At 37.5% G+C, this 22,145-nt stretch overlaps 2 protein-coding genes across 3 annotated transcripts in view; one reads left to right on the forward strand and one right to left on the reverse strand.

Annotated features, from left to right (window-relative positions):
- The window catches only part of tmtopsb (teleost multiple tissue opsin b), a 54,461-nt gene that overhangs the window by 20,369 nt on the left and 11,947 nt on the right, over window positions 1-22,145 (reverse strand). For both annotated transcript variants that reach the window (XM_008396477.3, XM_008396478.3), the window contains exon 2: window positions 16,662-16,990. In XM_008396477.3, the coding sequence (XP_008394699.1) occupies window positions 16,662-16,990 (329 nt within the window). The remainder of the gene's footprint in view (window positions 1-16,661; window positions 16,991-22,145) is intronic.
- On the forward strand, window positions 708-7,748 carry LOC145549379 (uncharacterized). Its single transcript, XM_081601613.1, has 2 exons — window positions 708-4,744; window positions 5,885-7,748. Exons 1-2 carry the CDS (start codon window positions 3,023-3,025, stop codon window positions 6,029-6,031), a joined length of 1,869 nt encoding a protein of 622 aa, XP_081457739.1. The 5' UTR covers window positions 708-3,022; the 3' UTR covers window positions 6,032-7,748.

Genomic DNA, 22,145 nt, shown 5'->3' on the forward strand with positions numbered 1-22,145 from the left:
TTTATCATAGCTGTTTTTCCTGTCAGGCTTTCGCTCGTCTTCACACCTGCGTGGATCCGTCAGCATACCTGCCACCACTAACAAGAGGCTCACTAAGAGACTCCACCTGGCTCTGTTCTCCTCCTGTAATTAATTCAGATGGCGCGACCGACAACATGAGCGCAGCATCGATTTCTTTCTGTCCCGTCTCCTCCGCTCCTGCTCCTCGTTCCCGCCGACATCCATGACAGCTTACAGCAGACTGTGGATGCACAATTGTGTCTAACTTACATCAGCGAACTGGAAATGACAATGATTTTACCTCTGTTGATAGAAACTGGAGTATAAATTTAAGCTGTTTAACAGGGCCGTGCAGAGACCACTATAGGGGCAGGTGCTCAACAACAAAAAAGGGCACATCTGACCGCATTATAGGACAGAATATTAACAAAGCCACACAGCATTCAGAGTTTAATAAACAATGATAAATTACAAAATTGTGAGATACATTCAAAGCTAAGGGAAATCTCTATATAAAGCATACAACTATGCATATGCAAGATATTTTACTAGTAATTTCTTTCTGCAGGTCTATTTTGTTATAGGAAAGTATTGCAATATTCAAACCCGCAATTTAGCAAGATATGTAAATCAGAGCTGGTGGTCTAGCTCTGATTTACATATTTTGTCTTTACAGAATTACACTATTAAAAATATAAACAAGGGCACAATGCAACCTTTAAGTGACTGTAATCTATAAAAAGAGCTGGCTGCTTGCTGCAGTGCAGATGAAGATGGTCCATTCAGGAAAGCAGAGCTGCATCAAACTTTAAGGTTGAAATGCAGAAAAAAGAAAAAAAACAAAAGCAAAAATTTAATTGTTAATGCATGTCACCATGAGAAAAGCCTACTGAGTTTTGCTTAAAAACGTTTTCTCACATGAGTCGTGGCCAGGGCCCAAAATCGCAATAAAAGATTTCTGATGTGTGCAAATAAAAGTTTATGTTTGGCAAATAACTTTTTAAGTTCACTAGACAAAAATGAGTTATTTAATTTAAAAAAATACTTTTAAACAAAACAATTTGTTTTTTAAAAAATAAATCATTACAATTCCAAAAGTTTTTATTACAATTTTATTTTACTTAATTGAGGTTAGTTTTTTTTTTTCAACAAAAAAAAATTAACTTCATACTCTGCGAACCAGACCCTAAACTTAAAGTCTGAGTTGAGTTTTTTTTCCCCCTTCATTAATGACATACTTTATATCTATTATGGTAATTCTGGGCGAGTTATTTATAATTCTAAATAAATATCCTTGTTGGACTATTATTTAAGTGTTATTCTCCTTCAAGATACGTTTACCTGCAATGTACATTATGCAGCAAAGGAAATTAGAAGATCGGACATATATCCATAATGGAGATGATAAGTTTTGGAAAGGCGATGTGCCTCGTACACAGGGAAGAAGCTTTTTAGTTATCTAGCTTTGCTAGCAAAGTCATTAACTAGCAGCTAGCTAATAGCACAACAACAACAACAGCCTAATGTCTGTATGATAAAAATACTGAATCGATAGATAAGAACAGTTTTTCCTCACCTGGCTGTCTCCTCCCACTCAGTAGTTCTTCAGAGAAAGGCAGACGCAGAGGCCTGTCAGTGCCTGTTGTATTTCATTACCTCTCTGCTTAAACCTCCGAGCTGAAGCAGAAACGATACTTCAACATTTTCTGTCCTCTGACAAGTAGCAAGTCTACTCCACTTTATTCACCAAAAACATTTTTTTTAATATAATTCACCAAAAACTGTTCTATATTTTGGAACGTTCGTTACGTTGAGCTCCAGTTAGCCGCCTTATCGCACTGCGCGAGAGGCAACTGCGCCATGCGTCACGGGCAAAAGGTCAAAGGTAAAGGTGACCGGAGGGCTTATTATGTTGTACAAAAAAATAATAATAATCATTTGGTACATGTTATTATGTGTCAGAAGAGGGCTTAGAAAATAATACAAAAAAAATTTTAAAATTAAAAAAAATTGACCAAAAGGGCACTTGGGGGCAAGGAGCGAAAAGGGCAGGTGCTCAAGCAGCCCCAGTCCTCCCCTCTGCACGTGCCTGCTCCCTACCCCATTAAGGGACACGGGTGTAAGAAAATGGATGGATGGATGGATTACAATTACTAATTATTCACATGTTGTATTCAATAATTTACACATGAACATGAAAGGTACAACACAACATGTCAAAGAACATTACTAATAAATTGGAAATACTTAAACTACCCACTTGTTTAATGGAACTTGGTTGAACAAGCTCATCACCTGCTTGACCATCAGTTGTTTCTGATGAAAAGTTTTCTTTATTAGGCTGTATTTGTGGGAGAAAAACATACAAAACCACATGAAAAAAGCATGAAGACTGTTCACGGAGTCTTCAGTGGCGAGTCAAAACTTTTGCAGGTCACTTGAAAGAGAGCGTCAGGAAAAAATAATTCTGTTTTCCTCTACCTCTCTCAGCTCTTTGCATGCTCGTACATAAATACATACGTACACATAGGTGGTTTTCACACACCCATGTGCTCGAAGCTAAGGTTGAACGAAATGACACGCTGGGAACGCCGTCTTTAGGGCGTAGCTTAGATAGCGGCCAACAAAAGAAATTAGAAACTATTGTTAGGTTCCTCATCAAAACATTTATTGATGAGGAAAACACTGTTGAGCAGATTTAATGGGAAACCAGGTGATTGTGTTTTGCACATTGTAAAGCCTATATCAGTTACAGCCACATTGGCTGAAGCTTGTCTAAATTGTTGGAAAAAGTGACATTTGTATTAATATGAATGAGTTTATTTGGAAATGTTTTGATGGGTTGAAACATCTCCTTCACTAGGGAGTGTGAATCACTTCAGAGCTTTTCCTGGTTACCATAGCAACTGTTACACTTCTACCTAACTGATGATGTCACTAGGAACCCAGGCTTTGTGTCATAGATTCTATGACATCAGCTCTGAACCCTTTGAATATCTTGTTACGTGTGTTCTAAAGCCAGATGTGCAGAACTCAACGAATGTACAGAGAATTGCAATTTTTCACTTCAAGACTGAAAAGCAAGATGGATCCCCGTCGATTCCCCAAAGGGCATAATACCCTCCTCTTTTTCTCGAACAAGATGACAATTGACCCAAATACAAAATTCAACAAGAGTGTCAAATTTCAAGACCAGGACTGTCATTTAAGCAACTCTATTTTGAAGTTGCCAAAAATAAAAAAAGATTTCCAACTTACCCCCATACCACCTAGAAAAGTAGATGTACGGGAAGTGCAAAACTGGACCGACAAGCAGGAGAAAACTCTATCAAAAACACTGTTGCATGAGATGAGGCATCCTGAAAAGTTAAATTCTTTAGAGGAATGTAAGAAGATTGTTTATGACAATCTGGACAATATAAAGAAGAAGGAAGCTGCCAACTTCGCTCTTTTGGAGGAAAAGCGATTTCAAGAAAGGGTTAAGCAGCAGTTAGGCCAAAAGTTACGAGAAGAACAAGAGAGGGACAAGAAAGACATTTTGAAAAAGTCTGTGTCAGACATGTGGGATGCCAAGATTCAAGCTAACAAACAGAAAAAGAAGAAAATAGCAGAACAAGAAAGGCAGCAAATGGCTGCCACAATGGAGTCAGATAGATTGCATCAAATTGAGGAAATTGAGATGAGGAGACAGAAGAAAGAAAAAGACCGGAATTTTTTTTGGAGGCAGGATGAGACTGAGCCAAACATGGAAGACCAAAAGAAGACTGTGGTCGACAATTTAGAGGACATATTGAGGAAAGAAGCTGCCTACGACTCTCTTTTACAGACAAAGCTATGCAACACCATGGCCAAAGAGGAGGTTGCCAAAATGCTGCATGAAGCACATCAGCAGGAGAAGGAAACTCCAAAGCAAAAGACTCTGGCTGATAAAGTGTTCATCAGTTATCATAATAAACAGGAACAGAAGAGGGAAATGGACAGGGCTGAAAGGGAAGGGGTGCTTCCTGGATATCCAGCTGAGGAAATTGGAGCCAGGAAACAGAAGAAGGATCCCCAGCAGAAGCTGAAGACGCAGGACAAGACTAAAAAACATATGGACAACTCAGTAATTATGCAGTGGGAAATACATCACTGTGTCACTGAGCATGGAAGAGATGTTCAGTATGAATCTGGGTTTCTAGACTATGAGACTGAATGCGACATTCCTGATAAGGACAAAAGTCGTGAAATACGTAAAAAAATAGTGTACAACCAACTGTCACTTATAAAGAAGGAAGAAGCTAAAAAACGGGCGTTTATGGAGGATAAATTATTGGAAGAACAGAAACAGCGGGAATCTGCAGAGCAAAAGCTTGAAAAACTGGAGAAAGAGAAAAAAGCTGCAGCTCTAAAGTCTCTTACTAATTCTTGGGATTCCCAGATACAGCTTAAACGGCAGGAGAAAAAAGAGCTTTGTGACATTGAAAGGAAAGACATGCAGACCTTAATGGAATTCGACAGAGTCTGTGGAGGTGAAAATAGTAAGCCAAGCCCCCAGACTCTGCCAGGGAGAAGTACCTCCAAGAACTGTGAAAAAAGATCGGTATGTTCTGCTGACAAACATGATGATGCAAAACCCAGACCTTCAAAACCCAGACCTTCAGTGAGCCGTCAGAAAGTTAGAAATACCAAGCCTGTCACGCTTCCTTCACTGACGACCAAAACTGTGCACTTCGCTGAGGATGGCCAACAGCTCAGGAAAAGGGTAAAATTCCCAACCATTTTCAATCTCTGATAAATGTGTGTTCCTCAGCTGGCCAAGGAATGCAAAGGGAATCCCCCGGAGGAGCTGACCCAAGTGGCTTAGGAGAGGGAAGTTTGTGCCACCCTACTTAGGCTGCTGCCCCCATGACCTGAAGAAAATGGATGGATGGATGGATGGATGGATAGATAGATAGATAGATAGGTTTTCTCTGGGTGCTCCAGTTTCCCTATAAAAACGATAGATAGATAGATAGATAGATAGATAGATAGACAGATAGATAGATAGATAGATAGATAGATAGATAGATAGATAGATAGATAGATAGATAGATAGATAGACAGATAGACAGATAGATAGATAGATAGATAGATAGATAGATAGATAGATAGATAGATAGACAGATAGACAGATAGATAGATAGGTTTTCTCTGGGTGCTCCAGTTTCCCTATAAAAACGATAGATAGATAGATAGACAGATAGACAGATAGATAGATAGATAGATAGATAGATAGATAGATAGATAGATAGATAGATAGATAGATAGATAGATAGATAGGTAGGTTTTCTCTGGGTGCTCCAGTTTCCCTATAAAAACGATAGATAGGTTTTCTCCAGTGTCTCTTAAAACACAAGTGACAGACACTGTAATTTGCTCTGTTGGTAAAATCAACTAACATTATTTTGAACAAAAGTTTTCTCTGGGTGCTCCAGTTTCTCTACAAACACAAATGAAAGACAGACAGATGTTGTCTGTAATTTTGTCTATTAGTGAAATAATTCTACTTTAAACATAAGTTAAAATTAAACATCAGTTAATTAAACATCCATCCATCAAGTTTGTAGAGTGCCTCTACAAACTTGATGGATGGATGGATGGATGGATGGTTCTCCAAACCACTGTTTGCTTCTCTCTTCTGCCTGTCTGTGAAGACGGCAGCTCTCACTTATCGTTTACATAACATCTTTGTAAGAATGTGTGACGATCTGTGTGTTTTGCGCAGTTATTTTTGAGGTTTTTCTGTGTTTTAGTTCAGTTTCCCCTGTGAGTCTCTGTCTTCCCTGTTGATTGCTCCCAGCTGTGTCCAGTTCCCTGATTAGCTTCCATCCATCCATCCATCCATTTTCTTCCCCTTATCCAGGGTCGGGTCACGGAGGCAGCAGCTTCAGAAGGGAGGCCCAGACTTCCCTCTCCCCAGCCACTTCTTCCAGCTCCTCCGGGGGAATCCCAAGGCGTTCCCAGGCCAGCCGAGAGACGTAGTCCCTCCAGCGTGTCCATGTCTTTCTGATTAGCTACCCTGTGTATTTAACCCCACCTGTTGTCTCTGTCCTTCGTCGGGTCCTCGTCATTTGTTCATCGTTCGTCTGTCCGTTTCCAGTGCCGCATGTCTTTCTGAGTTTGTTCCTGATTCTTTATTAAATACATAATTTCCTCATTACTACCTGGGTTTACCGGTGTCTTCCTCACCTACAACCACGCAGATCATGGCAGAATGTCCCTATTAGCTACGACAGATATATGGGCAGAGCCGTGCAGAGACCACTATAGGGGCAGGTGCTCAACAACAAAAAAGGGCACATCTGACCGCATTATAGGACAGAATATTAACAAAGCCACACAGCTTTCAGAGTTTAATAAACAATGATAAATTACAAAATTGTGATATATACAATCAAAGCTAAGGAGAATATCTACATAGAGCATACAACTATGCATATGCAAGATATTTTGTTAGTAATTTCTTTCTGCAGGTCTATTTTGTTATAGGAAAGTATTGCAATATTCAAACCCGCAATTTAACAAGATATGTAAATCAGAGCTGGTGGTCTAGCTCTGATTTACATATTTTGTCTTTACAGAATTACACTATTAAAAATATAAACGAGGGCACAATGCAACCTTTAGGTGACTGTAATCTATAAAAAGAGCTGGCTGCCTGCTGCAGTGCAGATGAAGATGGTCCATTCAGGAAAGCAGATCTGCATCAAACTTTAACGTGGAACTGCAGGAAAAAAAAGAAAAAAACATTTTTAAGCAAACATTGAATTGTTAATGTATGTCACCATGAGAAAAGCCTACTGAGTTTTGCTTAAAAAAACTTTTTTAAACATTTAAATCACACATTTGTCTCATGAAGTGAATTTTTTTTTGCCAAACAAACTTATTTGTGCATGTCAGAAATCTTTTCTTGATATTCTAAATTTTTGTTTGACTCAAAGTTTTGCTTGTGATTCTCACATGAGTCGTGGGCAGGGACCAAAATCGCAATAAAAGATTTCTGATGTGTCCAAATAAAAGTTTATGTTTGGCAAATAACTTTTTAAGTTCACTAGACAAAAATTAGTTATTAAAAAAAGCTTTTTAAACAAAAGAATTAGTTTTTTAAAAAATAAATCATTACAATTCCAAACGTTTTTATTACAATTTTATTTTACTTAACTGAGGTTAGTTTTTTTTTTTTTTTTTAAATGTAACTTCATACTCTGCGAACCAGACCCTAAACTTAATGTCTGAGTTGAGTTCTTTTTCCCCCTTCATTAATGACACACTTTATATCTATTATGGTAATTCTGGGCGAGTTATTTATAATTCTAAATAAATATCCTTGTTGGACTTTTATTTAAGTGTTATTCTCCTTCAAGATACGTTTACCTGCAATGTACATTATGCAGCAAAGGAAATTAGAAGATCGGACATATATCCATAATGGAGATGATAAGTTTTGGACAGGCGATGTGCCTCGTACACAGGGAAGAAGCTTTTAAGTTATCTAGCTTTGCTAGCAAAATTGGTAGCTAGCAGCTAGCTAATAGCACAACAACAGCAGCCTAATGTCTGTACGATAAAAATACTGAATCGATAGATAAGAACAGTTTCTCCTCACCTGACTGTCTCCTCCCGCTCAGTAGTTCTTCAGAGAAAGGCAGACGCAGAGGCCTGTCAGTGTCTGTTGTATTTCATTACCTCTCTGCTTAAACCGCGACTCCGAGCTGAAGCAGAAACGATACTTCAACATTTTCTGTCCTCTGACAAGTAGCAAGTCTACTCCACTTTATTCACCAAAAACATTTTTTTTAATATAATTCACCAAAAACTGTTCTATATTTTGGAACGTTCGCTACGTTGAGCTCCAGTTAGCCGCCTTATCGCACTGCGCGAGAGGCAACTGCGTCATGCGTCACGGGCAAAAGGTCAAAGGTAACAAGGTGACTGGAGGGCTTATTATGTTGTACAAAAAAATAATAATAATCATTTGGTACATGTTATTATGTGTCAGAAGAGGGCTTAGAAAATAATAATACTAAAAAATTGACCAAAAGGGCACTTGGGGGCAAGGAGCGAAAAGGGCAGGTGCTCAAGCAGCCCCAGTTCTCCCCTCTGCACGTGCCTGCTCCCTACCCCATTAAGGGACACGGGTGTAAGAAAATGGATGGATGGATGGATTACAATTACTAATTATTCACATGTTGTATTCAATAATTTACACATGAACATGAAAGGTACAACACAACATGTCAAAGAACATTACTAATAAATTGGAAATACTTAAACTACCCACTTGTTCAATGGAACTTGGATGAACAAGCTCATCACCTGCTTGACCATCAGTTGTTTCTGATGAAAAGTTTTCTGTATTATGTAACCCAGTGTTAAAAACACAAGTTTAATGAATAGATGTTGATTTAATATCTCATTCCACAACAAGATTAAAAAACAAAAACTGTTCTATATTTTGGAACGTTCGTTACGTTGAGCTCCAGTTAGCCGCCTTATCGCACTGCGCGAGAGGCAACTGCATCATGCGTCACGGGCAAAAGGTCAAAGGTAAAGGTGACCGGAGGGCTTATTATGTTGTACAAAAAAAAAAAAAGAAAAAAATATAATAATCATTTTAGTACATGTTATTATGTGTCAGAAGAGGGCTTAGAAAATAATAATACAAAAAAAATTAAAAAATATTGACCAAAAGGGCACTTGGGGGCAAGGAGCGAAAAGGGCAGGTGCTCAAGCAGCCCCAGTCCTCCCCTCTGCACGTGTCTGCTGTTTAATGAGAGATTCATCTGGATAACAAATCTGATAAAGTCCAGTCTTTATCGCTCCATAAAACGTTGGAATTCACTGCAAAATCACAAAATCTAACTGAGTATTTTGGTCTAGTTTCTAGTGCAAATATTGTAATACACATAAATAAGACAAAACTAACTTATTAACAGGGCCGTGCAGAGACCACTAAAGGGGCAGGTGCTCAAAAAAAAAAAGGGCACATCTTACCGCATTCTAGGACAGAATATTAACAAAGCCACACAGCATTCAGAGTTTAATAAACAATGATAAATTACAAAATTGTGAGATACATTCAAAGCTAAGGGAAATCTCTATATAAAGCATACAACTATGCATATGCAAGATATTTTATTAGTAATTTCTTTCTGCAGGTCTATTTTGTTATAGGAAAGTATTGCAATATTCAAACCCGCAATTTAGCAAAATATGTAAATCAGAGCTGGACCACCAGACATATTTTGTCTTTACATAATTACACTATTATAAATATAAACAAGGGCACAATGCAACCTTTTAGTGACTGTAATCTATAAAACAGAGCTGCCTGTTTGCTGCAGTGGAGATGAAGATGGTCCATTCAGGAAAGCAGAGCTGCATCAAACTTTAACGTGGAACTGCAGAAAAAAGAGAAACGAAAAAAACAAAAGCAAATATTTAATTATTAATGTATGTCACCATGAGAAAAGCCTACTGAGTTTTGCTTAAAAAAAACTTTTTTAAACATTTAAATCACACATTTGTCTCATAAAGTGATTTTTTTTTGCAAAACAAACTTATTTGTGCATGTCAGAAATATTTTCATGCTATTCTAAGTTTTTTTTTGTCTCAAAGTTTTACTTGTGATTCTCACACTACGTCGTTTGCAGGGCCCAAAATTGCAACAAAAGATTTCTGATGTGTGCAAATAAATGTTTATGTTTGGCAAATAACTTTTTAAGTTCACAAGACAAAAATTAGTTATTTCATTTTAAAAATGTTTTTTAAACAAAAAGACTTGTTTTTTTTAAAAATAAATCATTACAATGATTTACAATGAAATCAAAACAATTCTTGTTTTTTTTTCCCATTGAATAATTGGGAAAAGAAATTTAACTGCATACTCTGCGAACCAGAACCTAAACGTAAAGTCTAGATTGAGTTTTTTTCCCCTTCATTAATTACACACTTTATATCTATTACGGTAATTCAGGGCGAGTTATTTTTAATTCTATATAAATATCCTTGTTGGACTTTTATTTAAGTGCTATTCTCCTTCAAGATACATTTACCTAACGCTAGAATAAATTAAATGCACATTATGCAGCAAAGGAAATGAGAAAATCGGACATATATCCATTATGGAGATGGTGAGTTTTGGACGGGCGATGTGCCTCGTACACAGGAAAGAAGCTTTTTAGTTATCTAGCTTTGCTAGCAAAGTCATTAACTAGCAGCTAGCTAATAGCACAACAACAACAACAGCCTAATGTCTGTATGATAAAAATACTGAATCGATAGATAAGAACAGTTTTTCCTCACCTGGCTGTCTCCTCCCACTCAGTAGTTCTTCAGAGAAAGGCAGACGCAGAGGCCTGTCAGTGTCTGTTGTATTTCATTACCTCTCTGCTTAAACCTCCGAGCTGAAGCAGAAACGATACTTCAACATTTTCTGTCCTCTGACAAGTAGCAAGTCTACTCCACTTTATTCACCAAAAACATTTTTTTTAATATAATTCACCAAAAACTGTTCTATATTTTGGAACGTTCGCTACGTTGAGCTCCAGTTAGCCGCCTTATCGCACTGCGCGAGAGGCAACTGCATCATGAGTCACGGGCAAAAGGTCAAAGGTAACAAGGTGACTGGAGGGCTTATTATGTTGTACAAAAAAATAATAATAATCATTTGGTACATGTTATTATGTGTCAGAAGAGGGCTTAGAAAATAATAATACTAAAAAATTGACCAAAAGGGCACTTGGGGGCAAGGAGCGAAAAGGGCAGGTGCTCAAGCAGCCCCAGTTCTCCCCTCTGCACGTGCCTGCTCCCTACCCCATTAAGGGACACGGGTGTAAGAAAATGGATGGATGGATGGATTACAATTACTAATTATTCACATGTTGTATTCAATAATTTACACATGAACATGAAAGGTACAACACAACATGTCAAAGAACATTACTAATAAATTGGAAATACTTAAACTACCCACTTGTTCAATGGAACTTGGATGAACAAGCTCATCACCTGCTTGACCATCAGTTGTTTCTGATGAAAAGTTTTCTGTATTATGTAACCCAGTGTTAAAAACACAAGTTTAATGAATAGATGTTGATTTAATATCTCATTCCACAACAAGATTAAAAAACAAAAACTGTTCTATATTTTGGAACGTTCGCTACGTATTTTACTTAACTGAGGTTAGTTTTTTTTTTTTTTTTTTTTTTTTAAAATGTAACTTCATACTCTGCGAACCAGACCCTAAACTTAAAGTCTGAGTTGAGTTTTTTTCCCCCTTCATTAATGACACACTTTATATCTATTATGGTAATTCTGGGCGAGTTATTTATAATTCTAAATAAATATCCTTGTTGGACTATTATTTAAGTGTTATTCTCCTTCAAGATACGTTTACCTGCAATGTACATTATGCAGCAAAGGAAATTAGAAGATCGGACATATATCCATAATGGAGATGATAAGTTTTGGACAGGCGATGTGCCTCGTACACAGGGAAGAAGCTTTTTAGTTATCTAGCTTTGCTAGCAAAATTGTTAGCTAGCAGCTAGCTAATAGCACAACAACAGCAGCCTAATGTCTGTACAATAAAAATACTGAATCGATAGATAAGAACAGTTTCTCCTCACCTGGCTGTCTCCTCCCGCTCAGTAGTTCTTCAGAGAAAGGCAGACGCAGAGGCCTGTCAGTGTCTGTTGTATTTCATTACCTCTCTGCTTAAACCGCGACTCCGAGCTGAAGCAGAAACGATACTTCAACATTTTCTGTCCTCTGACAAGTAGCAAGTCTACTCCACTTTATTCACCAAAAACATTTTTTTAAATATAATTCACCAAAAACTGTTCTATATTTTTGGAACGTTCGCTACGTTGAGCTCCAGTTAGCCGCCTTATCGCACTGCGCGAGAGGCAACTGCGTCATGCGTCACGGGCAAAAGGTCAAAGGTAACAAGGTGACCAGAGGGCTTATTATGTTGTACAAAAAAATAATAATAATAATTTTAGTACATGTTGTGTGTCAGAAGAGGGCTTAGAAAAATAATAATACAAAAAATAAAATAAAATAAAAATAAAAAAATTTACCAAAAGGGCACTTTGGGGCAAGGAGCAAAAAGGGCAGGTGCTCAAACTGATTTTAAACTCAAAGAAAAATGTGTACATATATTTTTCTTACAAATGAAAATCTGAAAAGTGTGGCATGCGGCAGTTTTCACTGCAGTTGCAGCTCCTTGTTGTTTACGGTTTGTCTTTTTTTTATTGACCAATTAGAGTACACAAGACAAACATTACAGATTTACAAACAGAGGTATTCATCAACAAAATAACCAATATGATAAACAAATAAAATAAAATAAAACGGACCTGCATGACTGTAGATCTGCCATGTTGTTTTGAGTTTCTAATGCGACTGTAACGACCCTTCATGCAGCCTCGGTTATTTCTGCTTTCAAGGAAAAGGAATTTCTCAATTATAACTGGAGTTTCACTTTATATTAAAACTGCAACCTTGCAAGTTATTTTACAGGAGAGCTTTGTGAGAGATCAAATGAAGCACAGCACATAAACTGGGAAATGGACTGGCCAAATTAGTTTCTCATCCACTGGGAATAAATGAAACAAAGGGCCTGCAAAAAAAAAAGAGAAATAACCCAACTTGAAGTTGAATGATGCACAAAAAGTGTCTAAAAGATGTAATACATCATGCAAATAAAGAAGGTAAGCAGATGTAGGAGATGGATGTGTTGAAATATGCCTCATTAAGTTGTCAACATGTAGACTGATTAGCATAAAGAAGAAATGCTATAAACAAAGAGAAACACCTACTCAGCCTGAGGCAAAAGATTGTAGTTTGTCTATCAGCCAAAAAATGAACATTCTCAAAAAAACAATCGTAAATAATCTTTTAAAAGTGTATCACATTGGGATTTTATGTTATAGACACAAACAAAGTAGAGCTTAATTGTTAAAGAGTGCTAATCTGGGCAAGATGATCTGAGTGAAGTTGGACCCGATATCTTCTTTAGATTAAACTAAAGGTTTGTGCAGCAGCATTGATAAATTAGGGATTCTGATAACAGCCTTTATGTGTAAGTTAATTACACACCTCAGAGTTAGCAGAACAGATGTGAGCTATAGCTGTTGTACTCGGCCTACACAGTGATCTTAAAACCGACATTTCAGTAGCTTTGCTGCGTAATTTTCTCTCCTCCTCAGGTTGATGGAAATTGCCTCACTTGTAGAGACAACTGGCACTGGGTCACCACTGGTAGCGTGAGACGGATTACCACACAGCTACATGTGGAGTCTCTGTTTCTCGTGAAGCGATGATGATGGGTGACAAGGTCTGTGGCCTTGAGGTTTAATGAGGATCCTCGGCAGGGTGTAATGATCAAAGCCGTCTATAACCCAGTCAACAACAATACAGTCCCGCTCCCAACTACGCCCTCCCAATCGTCACACTGACCGTTTTAAAGGTGACCAGTGATGGTTCCTTGAACAGGTTAAGGCAGGTTTATTGGCTATACAAAACATTTACTGAACAAAATTCTACTCAGATAATGAAATTTTAGCCTGGTCAGTTCTGCCTAGTTTGAGCTCCTTTCAGAATGAGCTGCTATAGGGCCTCTTGGGTTCTAAAATAGCTCTGAAAAGCAGAAGTGGAGCCTCCTGCACAGCCAACAAGAATGCGGCAAGTGGTTTCTGGATGGTAAGATAACAAAATACTTGTCTTTTCCAGCAGTGCAAACAGCAGTAAAACCAGCTGACCAAATGTGTTGTAGCTCAACTTGGTTGCTAGGTAACGGCACAGTGACTGCATATTTGTGATGTTACATTCTACAGGTTTTTGAAAGGGCAAATTTTCCAGACATCAAAAAATATTAACTTATCGCCAACAACCAACTGAGTGTTTTCTTTTAAGCGCTTAGGCTGTTTTTAGAAGCAGTAGGGACCCAGAAGGAAGTACAAAAATGTACAGAATGTGCATTTTTTTACAACAGATCCCCTTTAAAACCCCTCATTCTAGTTATAAAGATTAACCGGGAGAAATAATGTTTAAGACAATGTTCCCCAGAGGGGACATCCCACAAATTTACTCCAATGTCTGACTGTGTGATGTCCATCACCCATTGTACAGCACATACAGCAGTAAAACCAGCTGACCAAACCTTCTGGAGCTCAGCTTAGGTTGCTAGGTAATGGGTGGAGTTCCGCTGGGGTTGCTAGGTAACGGGCAGAGTTCTGCTGGGGTTGCTAGGTAACGGCACAGTGCCTGCTGCTTTGTGACGTTACATTCTAGATGTTTTAGAAACGGCTTGTTTTCCAGACACCAAAAAACATTAACTTATTGCCAAGAATCAGCTGGGTGGATTATTAGAAGCAGTGGAGACCCAAATGGAATCAGAAAGATGTGAAAAATGTGTATTTTGCATAATAGGTCCCCGTTAAAATTAAACTTCCTCTTAATCTGTGTTTTTTTTTTTTTAGAACCACTAAAGTCAGGAACATGAAATATTGAATTATTTCCAGCATTCCTACCATCTTTCTTTGTGTTTGTTTTTGTTACACAATGCAGCCAAAGCACTTGAAAAAAGGAGCAGACACGAGCTAGTGACCCGTTCTGCATCATTATATAAAAGGATTGATCCGCGATGGACTGTCCAGGGTGTAGACATCGGTCTCCGCTGCACAGATTTTGATAATGGAAGAATGGATTCAAGGTTAGAAACAAAAAGTTTCTTTACGAAGCGATTCATCCATCGTCCACCAGAACCGAGACTCAAGCAACAGTTTGGCTCTTTCTATCAGAAATCCAGAAAAAACTTCAGGCCAGAAGGAATATATTTATAGACCTTACAGCATGTTACGGATCTTACCATGGAAAACTTCAAACAGAACGGGTTAATCATCAGCCCTAATGATGAATTATTATGGCTGAATAATAATTATGGCCGTGTGTTCCAACAGACACGAAGGGGACATAGCAAACACGTGAAATAATTACAACTTTTTCGCCTACATACAAACTGGTATGTCTGTCAAAAATGGATCCAGTTAAATAGAAAGTCTTGGGTGGAGACTCATCTTCTAGCAACTAAAAACATACATCTATTTGAAATGTTTAGATCCATTTTTTATCGTATTATTTATCATTTATTGTGAAAAGTTCCTTATTATAAGAATTTTAATTCATTGTTGTCACGATAAATTTGTCAAAAAAATCTGACTAAAATGATCAAATTTCTCCCCTAATTTTTCCACAAAAGAATCTGAAAATATCAGTAAATTCAAAAATATGACTAAACAAAGTTTGTATGTGCATTTATTTTCAAAAAAGCTTAATTTAAACAGGAATGTTTTTCTAGCGCAATAAATCCCATTCGGTTACCTAAAAAAATAAGTAATAAATATTTTTTAATCACAATTTTCATCATTATTACAATAGTACTACAACCACTTGTTTTGCTTTTAGTGGCTCTGAAGAAGTTTTTGTATCAATCAACAGTGATGCTAACGAGCTCAGCTAGCTGAACAGAAATGTTTCTCAAACGACTAATATTTGCATGAACCATCTCAGTTCAAAGAGGGAAATATAAAAACTCCCAATATAAACTAAAATCAAACCAAAATAAAGTGCTGATGTTACATTTTTTTATAATTTTGTCTGTTTTTGTGGTAAAAGAAACAGACAAAAATATACAACTGACGCGTACCAAATCATTTCTGGTCCACAAAAGATGAGTTATTTGACGCTACAACAGCAAATAACTTCAAATTGTGTTGTATTTGTTTGTTTTAAGTTTCTTTTTGTTATTTACATAAAAGAAGTGACACGTTTGGGTTTTTTATATACATTTTAATAAGTGGTAGTTTAGTTTCATTTGAGGGATAAATATTAACTTTGTATCGTTTCAGTCAAGTTGTTTTGATTGTTTAAAGTTTTGATAACAAATTATTACTGAATAAATAAAAAAAATCTAATCAATTAATATTGATATGACCCACAATCTTTGAAAAAAGTTTCTTACAACTTGTTGAGTCGATGCAACTCAGAGTTAAGGCAGTTACGACCGAACCGCGTACAGCATGACTGTTAAAGTTCATTATGTCCTCTTTCAACTCATGTGTGCCATTTCTGCAAATGAAATGCCATTAAAGACGCAGCTTCAGACGCATATTAATCTCCAAGCGGCTCAATGGGTGGTGGTGTCAGACGCTGTAGAGTTCAGGACCAGACAAACATGAATGTTGGCAGCTTTAATGGCTACCATGTGAAGATGTCACATCGGATTCTTCGGTCACGGCATTTCTTAGATTTCAAGTTTGTCTCTTTGAAATGTTTGAAAATTCCTGACTCTCTTATCAGGTCTGCATTCGAACATGCCTTTGATGATTTAGTTAAGGTCACAGATAAGGTAGTGCACTGCTGGTGAGCCTTTCACTCACGTCTGAATTAAAAATGCCTTATCTCAGCCACAGCTGGTTTCTTATTCATGTATGATTTTAGTTGCGTTTCTTATTCTATGGAAAACTACAATTGTAAAATAGTTTTTTTTTCAACGTTTGCAGAACATAGACAAAGATTTGCACACATTTGTAATGGAAACGCAGCTGCAGCGCAGCCAGCTTGCAGGATCTCACCTGTCTGATTGCAATCAGCAGCTTCCCGTAGGAGTAGACGATGACGGCGAACGGCAAGGCAAGGCAGAAGGTGAAAAGGCTGACGATGTAGGAGACATTGTTTGGAGTTTGGGTCTTCCAGTCAACAGAGCAGGTGGTGCCGGGCCCCTCGGGGCCATAGCGGCTCCAGCCCAGCAGCGGAGGCACCGTCCAGGCCACGGAGTACAGCCAGGAGAAGCAGATCCCTGCCAGTGCCGGCCGGAAGTCCCTGCCGTCCGCCACGGTGGGCGTCATCATGGTGCAGTAACGCTCGTAGGACAGAACGGCCAGGGAGATCAGGGAGACGATGCCTGAGGGAGGCAGGAAAGAAACACATGTTGACCCGGTTTCTACAAGGTTTCCAGAATTTACCATGATTTATGTTTCTGTAGTGCTACAACGTTTGAATAGAAGACTGGACGGACGGACGGACGGACGGACAAATCAATGGATGGACGAATGAATGAAAAATTGATTGGGTGAATGAATGGCTGGCAGACGAATGGACCACTGAACAGATGGATAAATGACTACTTGAGAATGGATGGCTGGACGGATGAACGGGCAAATAAAAGGATGAACGGATGGATGAATGAATGGATGAATGGATGGATGATGGCTGGACGAATGGGAAAATAAAAGGATGAATGGATGGACGGACAGATGGATGGACGAACAAACCGACAAAACCAATGAAGGGATGGACAAATGAATGAATGAAAAAATTAATGGATGAATGGAGAGTAAATGAACCAATGAACAGATGGATGAATGACAACTTGAGGATGGATGGATGGATGGATGGATGGATGGATGGATGGATGGATGGATGGATGGATGGATGGATGGATGGATGGATGGATGGAAGGAAGGAAGGAAGGAAGGAAGGAAGGAAGGAAGGAAGGAAGGAAGGAAGGAAGGAAGGAAGGAAGGAAGGAAGGAAGGAAGGAAGGATTTTCCCTATCCTTTATTCTTTTCCAGGCTGCCTGAGATTCCTGAGCCAATGAAAATGCATTGCTATTTATGTTTATGGTCATTTTACCAAAACATATTCTCCACTTTCTTTATCCTTCATCTCTGCTGGAATAAATTGCCTTTTCTTTGTGTACATGGTGCATACAAGGTAGAAAAAAATGAAATTCATGTAACAGTGTTCAATAAATTAAACCTTAATGTTGTGTATCACGCAGTGTTCAACTACAAATTAATGTTTCTGAGCTGTTAAAAAAAACATTTCTTTAATTAAACAGTTTCTAAAGCCTTCAGTGGTTTGGGTTTTCCTCAGGCTATTGTCATTTTACATGGTTACACAACAACATAAATGTTTAGGAAACCCTGAGAGGTTTCAGCTCTCGTTAAACATTTACTAATTGTCTCAAAAATTAACAAGCTACAGTGTTTGTTCAATGCCTTTACTTAGATGAACAAAAAGAAACCAATAGGAGAAAGAAAATGTATAAATATTATGACTCCTCCAATCCTGCTGTAACAATCACCCACTGAGCTCCATGAAAAATAAAATAATAATTGTTTCACAAAGGTCATAATACCTGTTTTTTTTGTTTCATTATAAAGATTTTCAAATGTAATTTAATGTATTGTACATAGCAGTAAGAGTTCAATTAAGGCTTATCTTTAAAAAAAAGGGACTTAGTTGGCTGAAGAAAATATTAGGGCTGAAACGATTCCTCGAATGGTTTGAGTACTTCGATCACTAAAATTCCAAATTCCTCGAGGAAAATTTCCCTGATTACTCGATTAATCATAAGAATAGGCCTGTCACGATAACAAATTTTGCTGGACGATTAATTGTCTAAAAAATTATTGCGATAAACGATAATATTGTTTCAAGACCTTTTGACACTGATTTAATGGAAATGACTAATACATGCGATTTCCTGAAAGATACACCTTATTTTCAAAAGAACACGTAACACTGGAACTGATTAACTAAATAAAACAACCAAAACTAAAATGGGATTCTCAGTCTCCATTAACAAAAAACGTACTTGAATAAAACTAAACAACATAAAGCCAAAGTGGAAATAAATACTGCATTCAACCAAAAGAGAGCAGATTATGAAGTCTGTATACTATATTGCCCAGTAATCACTATATTTAAATAGAGAAAACGGGCACATCCTACCACCTGATGCAATAGTTCATACTACACCATTTTTTGCCCCTGTTTTCCCCTTATGACAATCTTATATCGTTGGCCGATCTAACCGATCATCCTGCAGTGTGTGATGTGTTACGGTAGATCGTCGATCTAAATCGGGTTTTCAACAGGCAGCTTAACGCTGCCTGTTGAATGTGACAGGTAGCCAATCAGAAAGCGCGGATTCTTCTCGCGCTTTCTGAGGGGAAATTACGAGGGGAATCCCAAACAGCTGACACGGCAAAACACGAAGTCCAGCGGACATCGGACATGATTTGTGGAAACAACATCAATGTTTATTCAACATTTCGTGCAAAGAATATAGAAATGACAAGCGGAGGAGTTGGAGCCAAATTGCTACCGCAGTAGATAAACCCGGTAAGTTTTCAGCTGTTCTTCGTTAACGTGACATAAATAAGTTATAATGATTTTCATTCAGTCAGGACTTTACGCTGACTCTAGCCACATGCATCACAGGTAGATTCTAGTAAAGCATTGATTAATGCCGGATTTTAAAATTAGTTAACTGGACTTGTAGCCATTATTTTGTGCCCATGTGGCTGGACACCACACGGCACGACGAACCTGATCGAACCGTTATACCTGGGATTTCTGTCGGCTAATGTGTCTCAGGTTTTGAAAATGGGCCGACAACTCATGTAGTGAGCGCTGGACATTAGACTAAGGAAATGAGGAGGGGAGGGTCAGTGGAGAGCACAGGAGCTGAGCCTTTTTTCATTTAGTGTCATCAAAAGAAAGAAAAAAGGCCGGAAGAGACGATGATAATTAAAATGAGGTCGATAGGTTTAATTTATTGTCTGATTAATTGATTTGTTTATCGCGACAGGCCTACATAAGAATAATCGATACATTACTCAATTACTAAAAAATATTCCATTACAACAGCCTTAGAAAATATTTATCCCCTCTTAGTTTTGTTTTAATCAAACTTTTATATGTTGCACCATATAAACTACAATAACCCATTGAGACATGACTGATTACTTGTCTTAAAGTTTATAAAGTCACCTTTACCAGTTGTAAATTACTCAATGTATTCCAATTAATGGTGGAGTTAATTGTTGCTGAATAGAATAAGTCTTAATAAAAGTTAATCAGACTGAAGTGCTGATTCAGAGGCACTTAACCTCGACTCTGCAGGATTTTAATCACAGATATTCACTTCACCTTCCTGCCAAACCGAGGCTGATGATTGGCTAAAAATTTGGCGAGGCTAGAGCATGCAGATAGGGTAAAGTACAAAATCTAAAGAAGAAAAATAAAAGTTTTTATCTTTTCAAAATGAAAACTGCTCTAATTATCGTTCTTTTTTTGTTTTTGCTCCCTATCTGGTTATATATCAGGATTTTTAACTGCTTCCATCCACTATTGTTTTGTCTAAATCTTTACACAATATGATTTTATTTTGAATCATTAGCTACAGCAATTTTTATTTTTATAATTACCTTTTTTTATTGAATTTGACTTCAATTTTTATAAAACTGTTTAGAAAAGTATTTGAACTGCAGCTGCTTTCTGTTTATGATGTAATATTTTTCAATCATTCACCACTACTTTAGTTACTGCAACAGAAAATCCTTTTGCACCTTTAATGATAAATTTTATTCTAAAACCAAACAAGTTTCAGATGGTCTAACTAACATAAATAAATGTGGTACTGGTAAGTATGGTGTCAGTAGCTGTGTTTGTAAATATTCCACTAATTTAAGAAAAACACAATCCCAATTGCCGTGTTTTTATTAATTAAGAAACAAAATAAAAATCCCATGTGGATAAATTTGTTCACATAATAATACATGCCATACCATGATCCTCAAACTACTTCCTGTTGTCTTCTTCTTCGTGGTTTTTGCCAGTAGTAACATCCGGTTGTTGATCATGTGATTCGTGTGATATGAAATATTTTTTAAAAAAAAGTTTCTTTCAAAAATTGATGTGTTTTGTATATTTCCACAATTGTATGATAAATGGAAACATCTTTTGTAGCAGAAATGTGAATATAAATATTGTTTTGCGTTTCCCTTTGCTGTCCTGCATGTTTTGGAAGCGTTGCTGCTCAAACACACCTGAATCAAAGAAAGGTAATCTTTGTAAAACTTGCTGACATGCTAAGGAAATCATTTGGTCTAACTCGATCTCTGGATTTGAAGATTACACAAAATGGAAGGAAGAATGCAATAATGTCATTAAAAAGACAAATAAACAAAACATAATGACAGGAATTCATTTAGCCATTAATGAGTAAACAGATCAGAGAAATATTTCTGTGAAACTTCCCTGCGGTGCTGAAGTGGGTGCTCTGTGTTGTGAAGGTTTATCTCAGCAGCCGCCGGTTTTCTATTAATTTTTGTGACGATTGCACAGTTTGTACCCAGAGCCTGGTGGGAATACGTGTCCCTAATGCTGGCTCTCATTCAAACACGGCCCACTTTGATTCTCCAGCATGCATTTTAATAGGTTTTTTACCCAAGGCCTGATTCTTCATCCTCCAACTCAGGAAAGGTGTAGAATAGATTTATGGGGGGAATGAATGACCTAACGTCCCTGGACTGAGTCAGCAAACTAACTAAGCATTTTTCATTTTGGCTGCTTCTTCTTTTATCTTCACCTCCTTTCTGGAGTTTTCTTCCATTGTTACATCTTCATTTTATTTCTTTTCCAGATCCTGATTGTATTTCTGACAAATCAGGTCGTTTGTCAAGTGTTTCCCTGCTGCTGCTTCCTCAGCACAATCTTACAACCATCTCCTGTAAATAATAGGTTTAGTGATTGATTCAGTGTCATAAAAGACTGATTTTGTTTGCAAAATAAAGTTAAAAGATTAAGTAACTACGATTTTAACTGCTAGATTTATTTGTCTTTATACAAAGAAACAACTGAGCTAAATCAATTTAGCTGCTGAATAATCTTCAACTAATTTTTACATAACAGTGTATTCTCATTCATTTATGTTAGACTGTCTTAAAAACTATGAGAAATAACAAATATTTGAGTCCTAAACCTTACACGCTATCTGTGAGCGGAAAGAAGAAAGAGTGTGAATACAGTGGACTTCCGGTATTGACCCTTTGCAACTACGTCACTTAATCTTTCGAGGCGCCATGATGGACGTAGAAAGTGAGGGAGGGGAGTCTTGAACAGAGCCACTGAAATTGTTTTCCAAAGTTGTTTTTTTTTTCAGTTTATTCATGGCTTCTACTTGTTAAGAGTCAAGCTAATTTGTTTGTTGGCTCATAGGCCAGTAACTATTTACGAAAGTTGGAAACAGCTAGCTTATAAACCGC

The sequence above is a fragment of the Poecilia reticulata genome, chromosome 20 (assembly GCF_904066995.2).
Source record: "Poecilia reticulata chromosome 20, P_reticulata-male-v2, whole genome shotgun sequence".
Lineage (NCBI taxonomy): Eukaryota > Metazoa > Chordata > Actinopteri > Cyprinodontiformes > Poeciliidae > Poecilia > Poecilia reticulata.